General features: G+C 49.4%; 1 protein-coding gene across 2 annotated transcripts; it reads right to left on the bottom strand.

The window, feature by feature from the left end:
• Positions 1–199: 199 nt before the first annotated feature.
• On the bottom strand, positions 200–6424 carry Grpel1 (GrpE like 1, mitochondrial). 2 transcript variants are annotated; one of them, XM_032916058.1, is made up of 5 exons: positions 6308–6390; positions 3499–3686; positions 2654–2816; positions 1554–1635; positions 200–1191 (listed from the first exon to the last, which is right to left on the bottom strand). In XM_032916058.1, the coding sequence occupies exons 2-5, from the start codon at positions 3597–3599 to the stop codon at positions 845–847; spliced, it is 693 nt and encodes a 230-aa protein (XP_032771949.1). In that variant the 5' UTR covers positions 3600–3686; positions 6308–6390; the 3' UTR covers positions 200–844. The 2 variants fall into 2 exon arrangements, with proteins under 2 accessions (XP_032771949.1, XP_032771950.1); XM_032916059.1 differs by lacking the exon at positions 3499–3686 and having other exon boundaries at positions 6308–6424.
• Positions 6425–18386: the final 11962 nt, after the last annotated feature.

The following is an 18386-nucleotide window of genomic DNA, read 5'->3' on the forward strand; positions in this document are numbered from 1 at the left end:
GGTGGGAGCCTAAAATCAGCTTCTCATGTGTGTTGTGGCTTTGGCTTCCTGGCTTTCTCCTATGATCTGTATTATAACTCTCTGTAAGGCCTGTGTACAGCCCAGGCCTATGCAGCTCCAAGCTTGAAGCGCTACAGCTGAGTAAGCTAGGCTTTCTCACCAGATCTCCATTAGAGATAAAATCCAATACCAGAAAGTGGAAGATAAAAGATGAGCTTTTTAATTCCCTTAACCACAACCTCCTGAGTGGAAATGTCTAAAGCATGCCAGCCATGCAGTTTTACAGTCAAGATAGAACCCTGTTTTGATGAACCCCGCCCAGCTGTAATGCAAGGAGCTCATTAATAAATACACCAGGACTCTCATTTCAGAGCAAGGGCAGGCATAGAAAGCCCAGTACTTGGAAGGAATGTGCTCTTGAAGGTCTTAGCTTTGCTGGCAACAAGTGTTCCCACTCTGGCCTTCCCCACTTCCAGGGAGGACCACCGCCTGAGTGACACCAGCGCCTTGGCACTCAGAGGTAGACTGTGCAGCACAGATGTAGCCAAAGACCTTTTATTTGTGTAAAGTACTTAATCACAAGGTGGAACAGATACAATGTTAGCATGCTACTCCTGAGGCCCTGCTGGCCCTCTTCTGAAGTAGGTCATGCTAAACTCAATGACCAGACTCCCAGAGTCTCTGACACAGTGTGCAAGCAGCTTCATGTTCTGCTTAGCTTACTTAAGATTTCCAACAAGGCTGGGCAAGGGTCAGATGTGTTCACAGATGAGAAATTACAAGTCCGCCCACCCTTTGAGTTCTAGCAAGTGACCTACAAAGTCCAGAGCCTTGAGGGAGAGAGCTAAGCGTCCTTCACCACCCCCACCAAAGCTGGCCTCAGAGTGCGTCCATGCAGCTTGTAGCCCACCTTACTAACTAGTGCCACAGTGCCTGGTTCTTTCCCCTCCACAGGGGTGTGGAACAAGGCCTCATGTTCATAAGGGTCGAACTTTGCCCCAATGGGGTCAAGCCTGAGCAAGCCGTATTTTGTGAACACCTTCTGAATCTGGACTTCAGTCATCACGAGCCCTTCATAAAGACTCTTCAGGTGAGGGTTGTTGTTGCTGATCTCCTCCTTTGGAACACTCTGGGTTGCCTTCTCTAGGATGTCTGCAACCTCCAGCAAGTCCTTGCAGAAACCCTGGATGCCTACATGGAGGAAAAGATGGTCTGCACTTAGTCTCACTTGCATGGGCTCCTCACACAGATGGATGTTCATGATTCCTGGTCAAATCATATGCCAAAGAACCGCAGTACTTTAATAATTTAAAGCATCCAAAGGAGCCTTCTCTGGGATAAGAGCGGTTAACATGTGCAAAAATGAGTAGGAAAGGAAGAAAACAGGTAAAAAGGGAAATACTTAACGTGCCCTTGAGGCTCCCACACCAAGGTGGCAGGCCACTGCCAGCTGAGCAACACCAAAAGGTAAAGGTGGTGGCAGCCCCATCACAGCCACATGCTCACAGCTGCAGCCCTGCTCCTTTCCCTCAGAGACCACAGTGTCTGCTCACCATATAACTTGGCCTCTTCTACCAGCTTCTGGCTTCTCTGCCGTAGATTCTCGGTATCTGCCAAAGCACGTTTGTATTTTTCCTTGGGGGACAAGGGGGGACATTATGTAACAAATTGTAAGACAACCATTCTGATTTTGAAATAATTAAACACATTCCAAATCACAACACAAATACAACCTGCCATTAACTGAGGTTTTGGACAAAACCAGGACAGTAGAAGAGTAATTTATATCCCTGCTAGTGTCTACAAGAAGCAGGGAATGTTCTACCCAAGCCCACAATAGGAAAGAGCTAGAAGGTCCTTATGTGCTGACCGATACCTGTCACCTGTGGGGGAAGAATGTTACTTTCCTGTCCAACCTGAGGGGGTAGATGCACATCACTAGGGCTCACCAACCTCAGTTCCTGCCTCCAAAGAGAGGAAGGAAGATCAGCTGGTAGGAAATCTCAAGGAGGCTGAGCTCACATGCCTGGCTAGATTATTACTGGGGTCAGAGACGATCCTTGCCTCTCTCCACTGTCCCTGTAGCTATTTCTGACCATCTTCAGCTTAATGTCCACTGGTGGACTCCAGAGGTCTCTACTATACCTCTAACCTCAGTTTTCAGGCAGTCATGGGGCAAGGTTCTAAGACAGCTTGTCCTGGTCTAGCCTTGGTGACTTGGGAAATGAAGGGACCACAGTGCCAGCTATATGAGTGACACTACAAATTGCCCACATCCTTAAGGAACTTGACTGGTGCCTGCTTTTCAATATAGGGTGGATAATTGCTATCACTGACTCCCATACTCAACTCTTATATTTAAACTTTTCTGGTTCCCTTTGAGTCCCAGCTCAGCCATAACAAGTCTTCCTCATTCGTATGGAAAACACCATAGTATCAGAATTGTACAGCCAACACAGAAACTCCCAGGTCAGTAGCGGAGCCACAGAGGGTTTGAATTCTAGTTCCTATTTGGCAGTTTAGTTTGCTACCTGGGTCTGCAGCAGGCAGTAAACAATTAAATGGCTCTGCTCTGTTCCCTGTGAACTTGGAAGCTGCCGTATGGATCATGCAGGCAACCATCCAACAGTGTGCACACCCTGAGGGTCCTTACCATGGTCTCCTTCAGCTGCTCTTCCAGCTTCACCTTCTCTTCCAGGAGGGTCTTGTCTGCAGAGGGTGGATCTGTCTTTGGCTCACAATGCCCCAAGTCCTCTTCCAGGTTCTGGCCATTGTTCTTTTGTTTAGTAGCTGTGCACAACAAGCGAGGAGAAGGCCTAAGGAAAAGCCCACACATAAGTGAAGACAGCCTTTCAGCATGTTAAAGACAGCGAGCAGATTTTTAAGACATTTGGGCTTTTGAGATGGCTCAGTGGGTAAGGATACTGGCTACCAAGCCTGACAACCACATGGTAGAAAGAGCCAATTTCTCACAAGCTGCCCCATCCTCGACACACACTCGCTGTACAAATATGCAACCCTCTTCCCCTAACAAAGGAAATGTTTACAACAAAAATTATAAATTTGGGTAATTTCAAACTATTCGCTAGAAAAGATTTAGACCTCACAAAGGTAATTGTGACATACAAAAGGCATGTGCTATGGGGCTGGGGAAGTGTCTCAGTAGGCAAAAGACCCTGCAGTACAATACTAAGACCTGAGTTTGCACTTCCAGAACCCACATAAGAAAGCCAAGTATGGAGGCACACCTAAAGTCCTAGCCTTGAGGTGGCAGAGACAGGCACTTCAGATTCCTGAAGTCCACTGGCCAGCCACCTTAGTCAAATCATGAGCTTCAAGCTGGCTTATTGGGTCAAGTCACCAAGCCAGTCATGACACAGTTCCCACGACCTATATGGTAGAAGGAGAAAACTAATTTCTACAAGTTGTCCTGACTTCCACACATTTGCTATGGCCCCCAACAAATATGAAAATGAGGGTGGGATAGAAGAAAGATACCTGATGTTGACCTTGGGCCTTCCCAATGTGCTCACATCACATACACCACCCAAAGAATGTGGATGCCTTTTTAGGTGTGTCAGTATGAGTGTATGCCACATGAGTGCAGTGTCCCAGGAGATCAGAAGAGGGATGCCCTGGAGCTGGAATTACAGGTGGTTGTAAACTGTCCAATATGAGCTTGGGTCCTACAGAAAAGAAGCAAAGACTCAACCACAGAACCATCTCCTACTTCTGCCACTATCCTAAGAGTCTTTAATTAACAGTATATGGCATAGGTGGCTCTAGCTGTCCCATCAGGTGGTATTAATGCACTCTGATACCCACCAGCTAACAGGATCAACTGACAAAAAGACAATTCACAGAAAGCAGCCCTGTCATTAAATGACATGTGACTATGAACAATCTGTAATCCACGCTTGGCCTAGCTGTGTTCCTTATCTATCTCATGTGTTCTAAGGTGTCTCCTAGAGTCCAAACACTCAGACTCCTTTCATAGAACAAGGCCCACTGCACATGCTGCTGATGACAGGGGCCTAAGCAGAAATCTTGTCATCAGACAGAAAAAGTAAACACCCAAAACACAGTCACCTATGGCTGCAGGGAAACCCAGGACACTTGTTTTTCTTTTCTGAGCCAGGGCCCTGGCTGGCTTGGAATTTGATATGTAGAACAGGTTGGCCCCAAACTCAATAGGGCTCTGACTGCCTCTGCCTCAGTTAAAGGTGTGGACCGCAAGCTGATTTAACAAAAAGAAAAAAATGTGTTGCTATTATATTTATTATGTGCTTGTTTGTCTGTCTGTCCATGTGTGCCTTTGTATGTGTATATTTGTATAAGTGTATGCCATGTGAGTTTGGGTACCTATGAAAGCCAAAACCACTGGATACTTTGGAGCTGGAATTGCAGGCAGTTGTGCTCTGTCTAAGTGTGGGTGCTAGGAACTAAACTTGGGTCCTCTACAAGAATAGCAAGCACTCTCAGCCACTGAGACTTCTCTCCAGCCCCTGTTTTTCTTTCTGATGTATTTGTTTACTCCGAGATTGAGTCTGGCAATAAATTTGCAATCTTCTAACCTCAGTCTCCCAGGTGCTGAGCCCTGGGATTGCAGTGCGCTCTTCTGCACAGATCCAAAGCAGGCCCAGGTGAGTTACAGAGTAGGGTGGGTAAGCGGTGCATTTCAGGAACTAGGAATCACTTGGACAGAGAGGTGGAAGTGGGAGTATGAGCGTTGTGCAGAGGAAAGGCAAAGAGAAGTCTAATGAATCCTCGACATGAACCTGAAGAGGCAGCCAGGAGGTATGGGATCTCCTGGGGCTGGAGTTACAGGCGGCTCTGACCCACTGTGGATGCTGGGAATTAAACCCAGGTAGGTCCTCCACAAAAGCAGCCAGTGTTTAACTACCGACCCCCCCCCCAACCCCTGGCCCCAGCAGTGACCTCTTAATTTTATTTTTTATTCTGTCATGCTTTTACAAAAGCTAAGAATCTGGGCTGGGGAGTTGGCTCAGTGGTGGAGAGCATTTGTTACTCTTGTAGAGGACCTAACTTTGATTCCCAGGTAACAACCAGCTAATTGTAACACTCTTCTGACCTCTGAAGGCACTAGGCACACACATGGTGCATGGACCTATGTTCAGGCAAAACACCCATACACATGTGAAGCCTGCCTACAGTATGAATTATCTCCACCCCTGGGAGTGACAATCAGCCTTTCAGCAAGAGTTTTGCTGTACAGATCCTTTCATGTAAGGAACTAGGACTAGGTCCCTCAGGGAAGAGGGAAGCCAAGCTTAGGGATACTGTGGAGTTATGACTAGCAGCTATACGGCTGTCCTTCCTACTAGAGCACCTTTCTTCAAAACCACAATTTAAGAGACAGACATGAACCAAGCTGGGGGATGGGACCGGATGGGAATCCTTCCTGTCAACTCTAAGCACCACAAGTAAGAAATGCTTCCACGGGAATACTCCAGACTGCTCACTGCTTAGCTCCCAGCTCTTTGCACAATGTAAGCCTGTTTTCATCTTGTGGTCACGTGTAAGAGATCATCCACATGTTAACTCTCACTAGATGAAAAGGCCCGCTCCCATTCCGCTCAGTTTCCACAAGATTCGGGCAAAGTCGCTCTTTTTATTTTTTTTAAATCAACCAAAAACTTGGTTCCAGGAAGAAACAAGCTAAAGAAACTGAGCATTGCCTAACTTTGGAGGTGCGACTCAAAAGCCGGAAGCCACGAGTTAAGGTAAAGATTGCCAAAAAAATGGGCATTTATCTAATTAAACTGCGCACACTGTCTTTGTTGCTCCTTGGACTTCACGTTCCGCGGAGGACAAAATGTGAGGGACAGTGGGAAAAGCCCATAACCAGGCAGCACACATTCTGGTTTGGATTAGGGATTAGTAACCCCAGCCCCTAGGCAGGCGGGCTTCTGCCTGGCTGCCTGACCTTGGGCAAGTCTCCCGCTTGTTGTCTTTTGCAATTCCAGGAGGGGTGGTGCCCCTATGCCGGTGAGAGTACCGTGTGTCGCCTGACAAGCAAATGGCGGAGCCTTCCACCTGACGCATCACCCAGATCCCTACATTTACGCCCCAGCGGCCCCACTCCTCGGCCCTCGGGCCCAGTTCGTGCAGCGCCGCACAGCAAACACCGGGACACCCGCGCGTTGAGGCCAGGCACGGGGATCCGACTGAGGATGAGACTTCAGGGCGCACGGGCACCGCTGCGGGGACCAGACCTGCTGCTAATGTCCTCGCCAGAGCTCTGGGCCAAGAGTGGGGCCGACGCGGAGGAGCAGTGCTCTCTTACCTGAACGACAGCGCCAAAGCCGGGAGGCTGCGCCGCGCCAGCCTCACGCACCGAGCCGCCATGACTACCCTCGGGGTCGCGTCACTGTACTCACACTGCGCATGCGCGAAAGCCCCTACACCGGCTTCCCCACCTACTGCTGTTGTTTAGCTAATCCGTGATCGCCGTTGTTCTGATGGACAGATAATTTTCACCAATAATTGCGAGTCATGACAGAGTACCGGTTCCCCCTTCTCTGGTGGGCGGGGACTGAGGCTTCTGGGAGTCCCGGAAGGTGAGGAGGTGAAAGGTGAAGCGGGAGGGGTGAAGGGGGTGGAGGGAAACGGAGCTTCTGTGGGCGTGGGCGCGCCCGGAGATAGCCAATGAAGAGGAAGAGCGCCGGGGCGGGGCGGGGCGGGGCGGGAGGCGGCGAGCGCTGGGCTTGGGACCGTGGAACGCATGCCAGTTGACTGGTGTTCGCTCTAGGCTCCCGCTACATTCTGCCAACGTTTTTTTTTTTTCTTTTTTTTTTTTTTTTTTTTTTTTTTTTTTTTTTTTGGGGGCGGCGTCCGGGAAGGGACGGACCCCATCTCTACTACGTCTGCCGCAAGCACGCTGTGTCAGCAGGCTGCCTGTGGACGGCCCGATGAGCATGACTTAGTTTTGTGCTTTCTGCCACCTCCAGTTTTCTCAGAATGCAACATAAGAAAATGAACTAACAGCAGTGTGTGCAGGAGAGCTTCGAGGATTTGGTGCAGATGTTTGGTCAGTACTATGGGGGAGGTCGCAAAGCTGAGAGATGTCGGAGGATGCTTTCTTGTATATGCAACTGCTTCCTTCCTCTCCCCGCTCCCTCAAATTCCGAGACGGAATTCCACGCTTCGTCTGTGGACTACAGTTTGCGAGTGCCCTCAAAAGGACCAAAAAGTCTATTATTTAACTTCGCTTTTATTAAAACCATTTCCTCAACACATGCTGCTTTTTGTCGGTGGCCTGGGGGTGGGGTGGTGGAACATGTCCACCCAAAAGCACAGCACTCACCTCATGGGGAATAAGTTAATTCTGGAGCCAATAATGAGTGCAGAAACAGTTTTAGGACACCCCAAATCCTACGTTCCAATGGGAAAACAGTTTCAGGACGTTTGCATAGTAGCAGAACAAAGAAAGCCACAATTCAAGTCGAAAAATGTATTAGTGGAAATGTTCGGTAGAAACCGGAACCTCAGCTGCAGGCTTCATTCTTCGCCCTTTGATTGGAGGGGAATAAGGGTTTTGTTACTACGCGTCACCAAGATTTTAATCTGTTTATCTTGATGTTAGGTCTGACACAGAGTGGGGCAAAGAATCTATTTAATGGACTAAAGATAGCCCAAGATAAATTGCAATTAGGCCCTGCACCTGCAACGATTCAGCCTCTCCACAGTCATAGAGGTTTTAATCCTTTATTCGGCCTTTGCTGCAGTTTCCAGGAATCCTGGTTCATTGGTGTGTTGTAGGACAAGTGGCCTGATTTGTTAATTCATTAGGGCTGGGGTCGAGTAGGGGGAGAGGGGATACCGTTAGAGCACTAACGAAATGAAAAGGCATAATTGGATTGAGTCTATGGCACTCGGACGTGATGGAACAGACCAACTGTGAAAAGGGAAATTGAGTGTGACGGGTATCAGATGATAGTGCGGTGCCACTGGCCCTTTTGTTAGGGAATGATACGGGCCAATGGGCAGGGCTGTGAATGGGCATATTTATGGTAAATTGTCATGTTGTTTGGGAATGGCTTTAAAAGTACTCTAGTTTTAAAAGGTGAGGTTTCTTGTAAGACTGTGGAAAAGTATTGACAGTGCTGAAGCCGGCGGATGAATACCATGGGGCTTGTACAATTTCCTTTGAAGCTTTCTGGGATAAGACTTAAACCTCCTGTGGCTTTCCCTGGTAGTAGCAGCGGGTCACCAAACTGCATCTGTTTTGTGGAACATGGTTACTCTTAAATCTTGGGTCTTCTCACTTGCCGTAAGGCTTCAGAGAGATGATAATGCCCAGTACCAGCACGTCTGTAAGCGGAGACAGATGAAGAGTTCAAGCCGCTGTGTATGGAGGTATGGGTTTTTCCAGGGATGAGGCCCCTGGGAACTACCTTCTCAGTCCCAGGTTTTCCCGCTAGGAGGCATACTGGCCTGTGCTGCCACCTGGTGGCCCACTCGGGAACTACTTGAATGGAAGCCACCACAGACAATACTGTCTTAGGCAGTTGTGTGGTCCCCCTGAGGTCCAGAACTTCACCACCCACCTGGCCAGCAATCTACACACAGAGATGGAGTCGCCTGGAGAAAACACTTGGATTAGCTGTCCGAGTTCACATTCAACGGTGATCATGGACAGCCCAGCAGAGACAGGGATGCCAGCAGATCGATTGAACACGTGGGGTGGGGTTCCCGAGAGGATGAAGGGGTGTTTACAGAGAAAAGCAGTCCTCAGAAGGTCATGCAGATGACTCACCAGCTTGACTGTGGGTGTGGTATGCATTATAGCATGATATGTTCTAGGTGCCAGGTGCTTTAAGATGTCCTCTTAGGGATCAGACCCAAGACTTGCTGAGGAGAGGAATAGTTGGCCAGGTTAGGTGAATCACACAGCTAAAAGACAGGGCTCTTGAGTATTCCTTCATATTGCCCAGCATGCACTGGGTTGGGAGAGCACTGTCTCCCAACGGTGTCCATTACCACCTTCAGCTGCATGGGGGGCGGTACCTCAGCCAGGGGTGGCTCTTTATCCCCTCATGCAACTTGGAGGTCGTCCAGTTTGGAAACATCCGGGAATCAATGGATTGGGGGGGGGGAGGCTTCACCTTCTTCATCAACTTGACAGGATTGGAATCACCTACGGGGACACGTGGGGGCGTGTCTATGACACTATCACAGGGAACCTGCAGAGAGGTTTAACTGAGGGAAGATCCACTCTAAATGTGAGTAGCACCATCCTGTGGACTGAAGCCAAAGTGGAGAAGAAGAAAGCCCGAGGAACACTGGCTGTCGCTTCCCTCTGCTTCCTGGTCCTGCAAATGTGAGCAGGCAACCTCAAGCTACGGCTGCGGGCCCCCCTCACCAGGATGGACTGTAACCTTAATGAAGAAAAAAAAAAAAAAAAAATCAAAAAAAAAAAAAATCGAGCCCTTCTTCCCTCAGGGTGCTTGTTGCGTTTTGTCCTAGCAATGGAAGAGGTAACCAGTTCTCTAGATGGACTCCAAGGACCATCCCACACCTTTTCATCACTCAGTCAGACACTCAAGATACTGCTGGGTAGGAGCTTGTACTCAGCATCCCTGTCCCAAGTCCATTGTCCCTGAGGTAGAGATTGACTTGTAGGTTTGAGAGTTTAAGTCCTTAAAAAGCAGCCAGAAGTAAAATCCAGATAAAGTCAGGAAAAAGCGTAGAATTCCCATCACTGACTGGAAGGTAGACAGGTGATCTAGGAGCAGAGCGGCAACCCCCAGAGGAAGCCAGTCAGTATGAGCACTTCAAACCTGCAGGACTGGAAGAGTGGAAATAACCAGTCACTAGGCGGAGCCCGGAAGTGGGCCCTTCCCCAGAGCCTGGAGAACTCTGGGGAGGAGAATTGATTTATCTCACAGAAGCCACAGCACTGCCTTCTCCCCACTTTGTTGTACCCTCACTGTGGACTTCGATGCATAGCGTGGAAATGTGTCTTAAACCTTGGTTTCTTGGTTGCCCTTATAACTTCTGACTCACAGAAACTTGGCTTTCTCCACCCCACCCAGGTACATGGGTTCCAAATGGAAAGAGATGCTTTTGGTAGGAAAAATGCCACCATGGGCGGAGGCAAGGCTGCGAATGGTCGAATGGTCGGGTTGAAGTCACCTGCTGCAGAGGGAGACTTCCTGTGAGGTCTTTCATTTGGGTTGGCGGGTGCACTGGAGATGAGCAAACACAACATTAGCCTCCATTTCTCTGGGAACATTTCAGTGATGGTGGCATCTGGGTTCCCAGACAACTCCAGAGTAGTCGCAGGAGTGGGCGTCAAGTGACCTTAAGCTTGCCCAAAGGAGAGTTGGAGGTGCTGAAGTCCCAGGATTCTGACGACCACATCTTCTAAAGCTGGTGGGCGTGAGAGAACATTTGACTGTAAAACTGGTTACATTGTCTGGTTGAAAGCCCATGCACCGTGAACCCTCCTGTGTGGTGATGGGATCACTCAGGCAGAAAAATTTCAGAAGTGGGAAAGTGCCAAGGGCATACAGAATGTGTGTGTGTGTGTGTGTGTGTGTGTGTGTGTGTGTGTGTGTGTGTGTGTGTGTGTGTCCCCTATACAATAGTGAGTGTTACCATGGGAGTGCTGGAAACTGACTCATGGAATTATGTAAGGATGACAGCTTTTCCCTCGTGGGCGCCCTTTTTCTTGGTCACTGGTCCCTGCATGCCTGCCATGCCAGGTCACCCATTGTGAGGGAGATGGCTGCATAGACAATCATTGCACACAGCATTAGAGTGAGAGAGTCTGCTCTCTCACTCTGGGTGGGGGGCAGAAGTCAATGGAACCAGACAGGATATGGCAGAGCAGACTCCTTGGGGCCCCAGGGAGTGGTACATGAGGCCTTCTTAGCTGTGTGTGACCTTGTATCCCTCATCACCATCCCCTGCCCTTTCCTATGGCTCCCTCTAGCCCTCCTGGAGCCCTCCCATAAGAGCCCAGTGCTTATCCTGAGCCCTCAGTGATCCAGATGGGTCTTTGTCTCAGTTCCTTCATTTGACCACCTTGCATAGTTCCATGTTTATAGGCCAAGTGCTTGGGATAGGGGCACATTTGGGTACCATTGTTTAGCTCTGAGGCAGGACGGGACCAGAGTTTCAATCTGCTGTCTCCCAAAGTGTATGTGTTGGAACCTTGGTTTCTAGGGCAGCAGTATTCAGAGGTTGGGGGATGACAATCATGGTGCTACTTCTAACTTTGTTTGTGCTCTCTTGCTCTCTTGCTCTCTCGATCGCTCTCCCTCCCTCCCTCCCCCACCCCAGCACTTCCTGAAGACCATTAGGTGAGCATCTGTCCCACCACATGCTCCCAGCCATGCATTCTTGCCTCATCACAGGCTAGAATGAATGGAGCCTAGTGGCCAGTGGTGAAATCATGTCAGAATAGACCCTTCCCCCTTTAACTGATTGTCTTGGGTATTTTATCACAGCCATGGAAAATGGACAACACACAGGTCCTCCAGCAGAACCCACAAGTGAACCCTACTTCTTAGTGTGTTAAGAGGTAGTGTGGGGAGCCGGCTTTCTACCTGCCCACCTAGGAAGGCAGGGGGATATGTCTGCAGGGGCTGGACCTTGGGGCCCTCTGCTTCCTGTGGGCTCACTCCTGCATTTTCAGGCTCCTCTCCAAGTGCTCCTCTGTCCTTAATCGCTATGAGCACAAAGCCTGACATGGGGTAGAATCTTTTTTTTTTTTCTTGTGTGAGACAGGCTCTCATGATGTAGTCAGGACTGGCCTGGAATTCATAGAGATCACCCTGCCTCTGCCTCCAGAAGGCTGGGATTAAAATTATGCACCACCACACTAGGGATATCAGTGTTGAGAGATAGACCTCGCCATCTGACTTTGATTCCTGAATTCTGCAGTAGGTGGATAGACCCAAGTCCTGAAAGTTGTCCTCTTACACGCATGTACACACACACACACACACACACACACACACACACACACACACTACATTTAAAAATATATCTAAACAATAAAATACATACTTTAATAGAAAGGTGTACTTCTTTGTAGTTAATTTCACATGCCTTTACTTCCTGCACCTGCTAAGATCAGCCAAACATAGCCTCTGAGCGCTACTGCCATCTGGTGGCCACACCTTCATTTTATTTCTCTTACCAGTATTTATTGCCACTTAAAATTGTTTTCAGTCCATTAATTGTATGCGCATGTGTGTTTGTGCGCATGCGTGCACTCACATGTATATGTATGCTCACACAAATGTGCATGTCCGGGTATGAGCTGGTCCTGTGTATGGGAATGCATGTAGAGACCACATGTGGCATCAGATGTCAAATAGACCCCTTTGCTTTTGAGGCAGGGCCTATTACCGGGACCTGGCGCTCACTGGTCAGGCTAATTTTCACCTTCCCGTTCCCAGGATTTAAACCTCCGTGCTACTTGCTTTCAGTTTTGTTGTTCGTCTTTCTTTCTTTTTCTTTTGGATTCCGGGATTGAACTCAGGTTCCCACGCTTGTGCAGTAAGCCAGCTGTCGCACCATCTCCCCAGCCCCCTAATACTGTTTTCGAAGTAGCCGCTTGGTCAGCTCTGCCTTCTTCATGACATGCCTTCCCTTACTTACACCTCGTTTCATTTTCTTACTGCATTTGCCTTGATTCAGTGTTGATGGCTTCAAATTGAAATCTTTATTATTTTGTCACGTAGCCCAGGCTGGCCAAGGTCTTGCGTCCCTCCAAGCTTATTTAGGAAATCTTTTGTTTGTCTGGATGCATAAAAATTGTGCTTACTTGTGGGGTGTTTGTGACGGTGCCACCCATGCCCACGTTGTGTGACATTAGATCGAGGCAAGCCTGTCTATCATGTCTATAATTCTTGGTGGTGGAAACTCAAAGCCTTTAAGGTGTTTGGGGGGGAATATAGCTGCAAGGGAAGTTAGCCGCCTCAGAGTCAGCACAGGACATACCCAGACACCAAATTCTTAGCACAAAAGAGATTTATAACTTTGGAGGGGAAGGCAGGGGTGGGGTGGGGTGGGGGCTGCAAAGGCAGACTTTGTGAGGCAGCAGCACACAAGAGCAGGCGTTTCTGCAGGAGTGAGGTTTTAGAGGAGGAAAAGGGGGAGTGTGTGCTAGGGTGAGTTGGTAAATACTGACTGGACACGTTAGCCAAATAGTGATTTTTGATTGTCGGACCTCGGTGTTTTGTCTCAGGAATGAGTCAGTGGTCAAATAAGGGAATAGGCCTTGGGGGCTAGCTTTAGGAATGGAATCTGAGGGGTTTTAGTAAGGGGGAGAAGGGTAAAACCTGTGGGCAGGATGTTTGCCATGCTGGGGCCTGATAGAGCCCTTCAACAGTGTATTATTATTTACTCACCTCGTGGGGTGACAGTTGTTCCCCATTCTCACTCAGTGCCCATCCATCTTCCCCAGCCTCCTCTACATTCAGTTCATATTGAATGGGAGCTATGCTGGGGTCCACCCTGCCTTGTCTCGAACGTCAGTGAGGTTGCTTTGAAAGCTTACGAACACAGCCCTTGCAGTCAGCTCCCAGCGTTAAAGAGCACTCTGTTCAAACATGTCCAAGAAACTTCTGTCATAGCAGTGGCCTTTCGTTAAGCCAGCCATCCTCTCCTGGGATGAATTCTCCAGGCTCTCACCTCCCCTCACCCTCACACTTTAAAACCCTGTCCCATGCCTTCCTAACAGAAAGCTTGAATCACAAGTCAGCTCCTCACTGGCTTTTATTCACAGCCTGCTGATGGCTTTGTACCACACCCAGGACCGCAGGACCTCAGCAGACTCTGAGACCAGACCTGGCAGAGGCAAAGACAGCTGAGCTGTGTGGAAACAGTTTAGGTCAACTGTGGCACCGGGAAAGGACACTCTCCAACCTGCTGAGTTCTGTGCAGTGTGTTCCGGGCTCCCGGCTTTGTGAGCTGTGACCCACGCTGGGGTAGCCTTTGGTGATACTGCTGGTTTTGAGTTATTTCTACTCCTGCAAGTAACTCTTCACCCACACTCCTGTGAGTAGCCCCAGTAGAACTCACTGGTTCACCAAACTAGACTTTGGCGGTATCTGTAGTTGATCTATTATGGGTTCCCTATGTGGCGTGAGTAGACATGTGTGTTGCAGCTCCCAAAAAGAGTTTTGTCACGCAACAGGTGGTACCATCCTAAAGACTGGGATGCTGGGATGGAATGAAAAGGGAACATCAGTCAGCCTCTCCCTCCTGCCTCCCCCTCTCTCCCTCTCTCTCTTTAGCTCTCTCTCTCTCTCTCTCTCTCTCTCTCTCTCTCTCTCTCTCCCTCTCTCTCTCTCCACCACTCTCCCTCCCTTGTTTCCTTTCTCCCCATCTCTTTCCTTCCTCCTCCCCACTGCCCCCCATCTTTTGTTAGGAGATAGTTTCCTGAGTTCAGGAACAAGTTCCACCTCGCTGGCGGGATCAAGACTGAGCCCATGCTCCCAGGCCCCGGAACCCAGCTCCTGTCCTCTAGATGTTCCATGTTTGTCGCTGAGCAGTAAAGGATGTGAGGAGGGAAGATGCTGTTCTCCAGTTACCTACACAACGTCATAAATGTGCTACCGGTCTTGACGTAATGGACTCCGTACAGCTTGCCACGCTATTGTTCCCTTCTCATTCTAGAATTTCAGACCAGAATCTAGGAGGGTACCAGGCTGTAAAAGCTGACCCAAGGACCCTGAATCCAGGTGATCCGGATAAGGTCAAGTCACCAATGTTCGCTTTCTTGCTTAACCCCTTGTGTCAAAATGTGGTTGGTCAGTACAACAGCTCGCCCCTCGCCTCCTTGCTTTGTGTTCTCATTTTATAAAAACGTGGTACAATCTCCCTTCAGGGACTTCAGATCCTGAGCTGGCCACTTCCCTGAAAGCACAGAAAAATAAAGCTTCCATTTTTAAGCTTCTGTCTCTGAAGTGAGTTTTCTCAGCTTCTTCCCTGGACCCAACACTTTCACACTTTCTCCTTCTCTCCCTTCCCTTCTTCCCACTTCCCCTTTGCATCCCTCTGCCTCTCTCTCTCTGTCTCCCTCTCTCCCCTTCCCTCTCTCCTCCCCTCCATCCCTCTTTGCCTTCCTCCTTCCAGACTTCTTCAGGTAAGTAGTCTTTCTATAACTCTACCCACCAAGATGTTCCACCTCACCACAGGCTCTCAACAGAGCCAAGGTCTGAACCCTAGGAACTGGGAAACAAATCCAATAGTCCCTCTAAGATGTTCTGTGTGCTTGTCACTGTGGTGGGGAACTGAGGAAAACAGCATGTTCCAGAAATGAGGGGCAGTTAGCAGCAATGTGGCAAGCTCTTCCCGCAGTATCCTTCCTGATGATGCTCTTTGAGGCATGACACCCCGAGGTGGGGTGGGGTGGGGTCATTGCTCATTCTTCCTTCTAAAACCCCTCAGGGCTGTTCCGGTTTGCAAGGGCGCTTATGCTGCCCTGCTGTCTTGAATGCTGATTCAGCTCATCTGACCCCATCCAGGGACGTTCGAAACGCTCCCAATCCTTACCAGCCCGGCATAATGATATATATCTTTAATCCTAGCACTTGGTAGGCAGAAGCAGGTGAATTGCTGTGAGTTCAAGGCTAGCCGATCTACGTAGTGAGTTCTGGGACGGCCAGAGAGCAATGTAGCAAGACCCTATCTCAACGAAACAAGGCAAACAAAAAGTTTCCAAGTCTTTTTGAACACACATCCACATATGTACACACGGTTAAATTACAGAAATGATATAGACGTGCCGAAGAGACTTCTGGCCATCCAGAATATAGAAAGCAAAAAACATAAAGGAAGCCTGTCTGAGAAAAAATGGCCTTCACCCAGAATGCTTCCAGGTGAACTGGATGTCAACCTAGGGAAGACTGACTGTGACGTCTGCCTCATGTCTGCTCAGAAAGCGCTTTTCACACAGCTGTCGATCTGTGTGGGTCATGAGAGCAAAAACCTCCAAAGCCTGGGAAGGGCTACTCTTCAAGCGAGCCATTACCAGCCAGGCTGTCAACCAAGGGGTGACAGGAATGCTTAAGGTGAGGGTTAGTTGGTTATAGCTGTAACCTATGTGAGGATTCGTGTCCAGAAACGGAATCATAGTTCACAGAAAAGACAGCCCCACGGAGAGACACTACACGGCTCAGAATGTGTGTTAATTATTTTCGTTGTTACCTGACAGAGCAACTTAAAAAAAGAGTTTGTTCTGGGTCTCAGTTCAAGGGTCTGGTCCATCATGGTGGGGAAAGTGTATGCCTAGAGCTAGGAATCAGAGCCATGAATTCTGGTGCCTGGTTCGCTTTCTCCTTTGACTCAGTCCAGGACCCCAGTCCGTGGATGGTACCACTCATCAGACTGGGGCTTCCCACCCCAAGTAGACTAATCTAGAAACCCTCTGCAGCTAGACCCAGCAGTGTGTTCCCATGTGGAGTCTAAATCTCATCAAGCTGACAGTCAGGATAAACTATCACTCAGCGATACTGGCAGAGAATGTGGAAGAGCGCTGCATTTCATTAGCCGTGAACAGGATGCAAAGGAGATCGAGATGAAGCCACTCCCCGCTCTGCCAACGGCTGAGGTCAGACAGCAGCATTGCGTGGGGTGTCACCTTAGGCTATTAGATTTGGGGTTATCGGTCTCACAGCTGTAGCTTGCACTCATCTGGGAAGGCGGTTTAGAGGGCGGCAGGGATACCTTTCGGAGTAGGGGTCTTAGAGACTTATTTTTAAATTATATGTGGGGGGGGGCGTTGCAATGGGTGCAGGCAGGAGAACTCCAGAGGGCATTAGACCCCTTGGAGCAGGGTTAAAGGTGGTTGTCAATCGCCGGATATGGGCACTAGGACCTGAGCTTAAGTCTCCTGCAAGAGCAGTGCATTCTCAATCACTGAGTCATCTCTCCAGCCCACTGGGCCTCGGGGTTTTAGAGTTGACCACTATTTCCTATTTGGATGCAGTATGCAGGGCACCCTGTGATTCTAGTATGGGATGGCTAGGCAGGAAGACTGTAAGTTTGAGGTCATCCTGGGCTACACAGTGAGACATGTCTTAAAAAACAAACAAACAAACAAAAGCATTGAACACATTAAACTTTTGGGTGGACTTTTAATTTTAATCGAATTTCTTCATAATGGCTGTGATCCCTACTTTCCTGGGCTAAGGCTGACTCTGCTTCAAACTGCAGATTTCTTCCCAGCCCTGGAGAGCTCTGGCTACTCTGGGTCAGCGCTTCCCTGAAGCTTCCCTGCCCTGTGCTGGATGCTGAGGAGCGAAGACAATTCATGCGAGAAAATGCTCGCAGGCAAACGCGCACCGGTGTGTCACAGAGATGGGGATCTGACCTTTAAAACCAATTATCTGCACAGACGCAAGCTGAACCAGGAGCCGCCCCCTATGGGACACACTGCTCGAGCTTTGGGGAGCTCACCAGCTGCTTAGTCTACTGCTACCCTTGGCATGATCAAACCTTGCTGCATCCCTAGAGCCTTCTACTCGGGACCCAATTCATTGCCACAGCCTTGCCCACAGATGCCATGACTGTCCTTGATGGGACCCAGCAAGGGCAGGAACTGGCCCAGCTAGTCTGTCAGGCACATCTTTGGCTGTGCACTGTTTTAAAGAGCAGGAACCCTCTCCTGTGACTCATCCCAGGCTCAAGGGAGGGAAGGGTAATTCTGGCCAGCTTGCAGCAGCCCCCAGGAAAAGGATTATGGCTTCTGAAGTGTATGGCATTAGGAGACCATGGGCAGAGGGAAGTGCTGTGGTACACACCTATAACACAGCTGCCACCGTGACCACCTTTGTGGGCCCCACAGCCTGGCAGGACCAGACTGCATTTTAAACAGGAAGTGCTCCCCTACGTTGACCAAACCTGCTAGCATGCTGGAGAAGACAGTTGCTGCTCACTGCCCCTTCATACCAGAGGATACCCTGGCTCATGACCGTAGGACATTCCCTTCTGTGTGTGAAGTTGAGGCTCTGTCCCCAGGTCATTCAGGAGTCAGGTGGACAGAGGGTTTACTGTGGGGATAGGTGATCTCGAAAAGGAAGAAGGTCCTTCAGAAGGGGGTTCAAGTTCCTGTCTCTGGCCACAACCAGTCATAGGGGGGATGTCGGTGACCATGGTGTCACCAGGGCTACATGCCAGGCTCTTGCTGGCAGAGAGTGGCTGCTGTGACTTGGCTTGTTCTCCACATCCCTGGGGGCATAGAGAGGTCCCCTTCAGGAATATTGGTTGGTGGCTGAGTGGGGAGAAAGCACAGTTGGATAACAGTGCACAGTCAGCCAGGACTGTCAGCATTTGTGTGTGTGTGTGTGTGTGTGTGTGTGTGTGTGTGTGTGTGTGAGATATCCAGGGCCACCTCCTCTCTG

This window comes from Rattus rattus, chromosome 11 (assembly GCF_011064425.1).
Source record: "Rattus rattus isolate New Zealand chromosome 11, Rrattus_CSIRO_v1, whole genome shotgun sequence".
Classification (NCBI taxonomy): domain Eukaryota; kingdom Metazoa; phylum Chordata; class Mammalia; order Rodentia; family Muridae; genus Rattus; species Rattus rattus.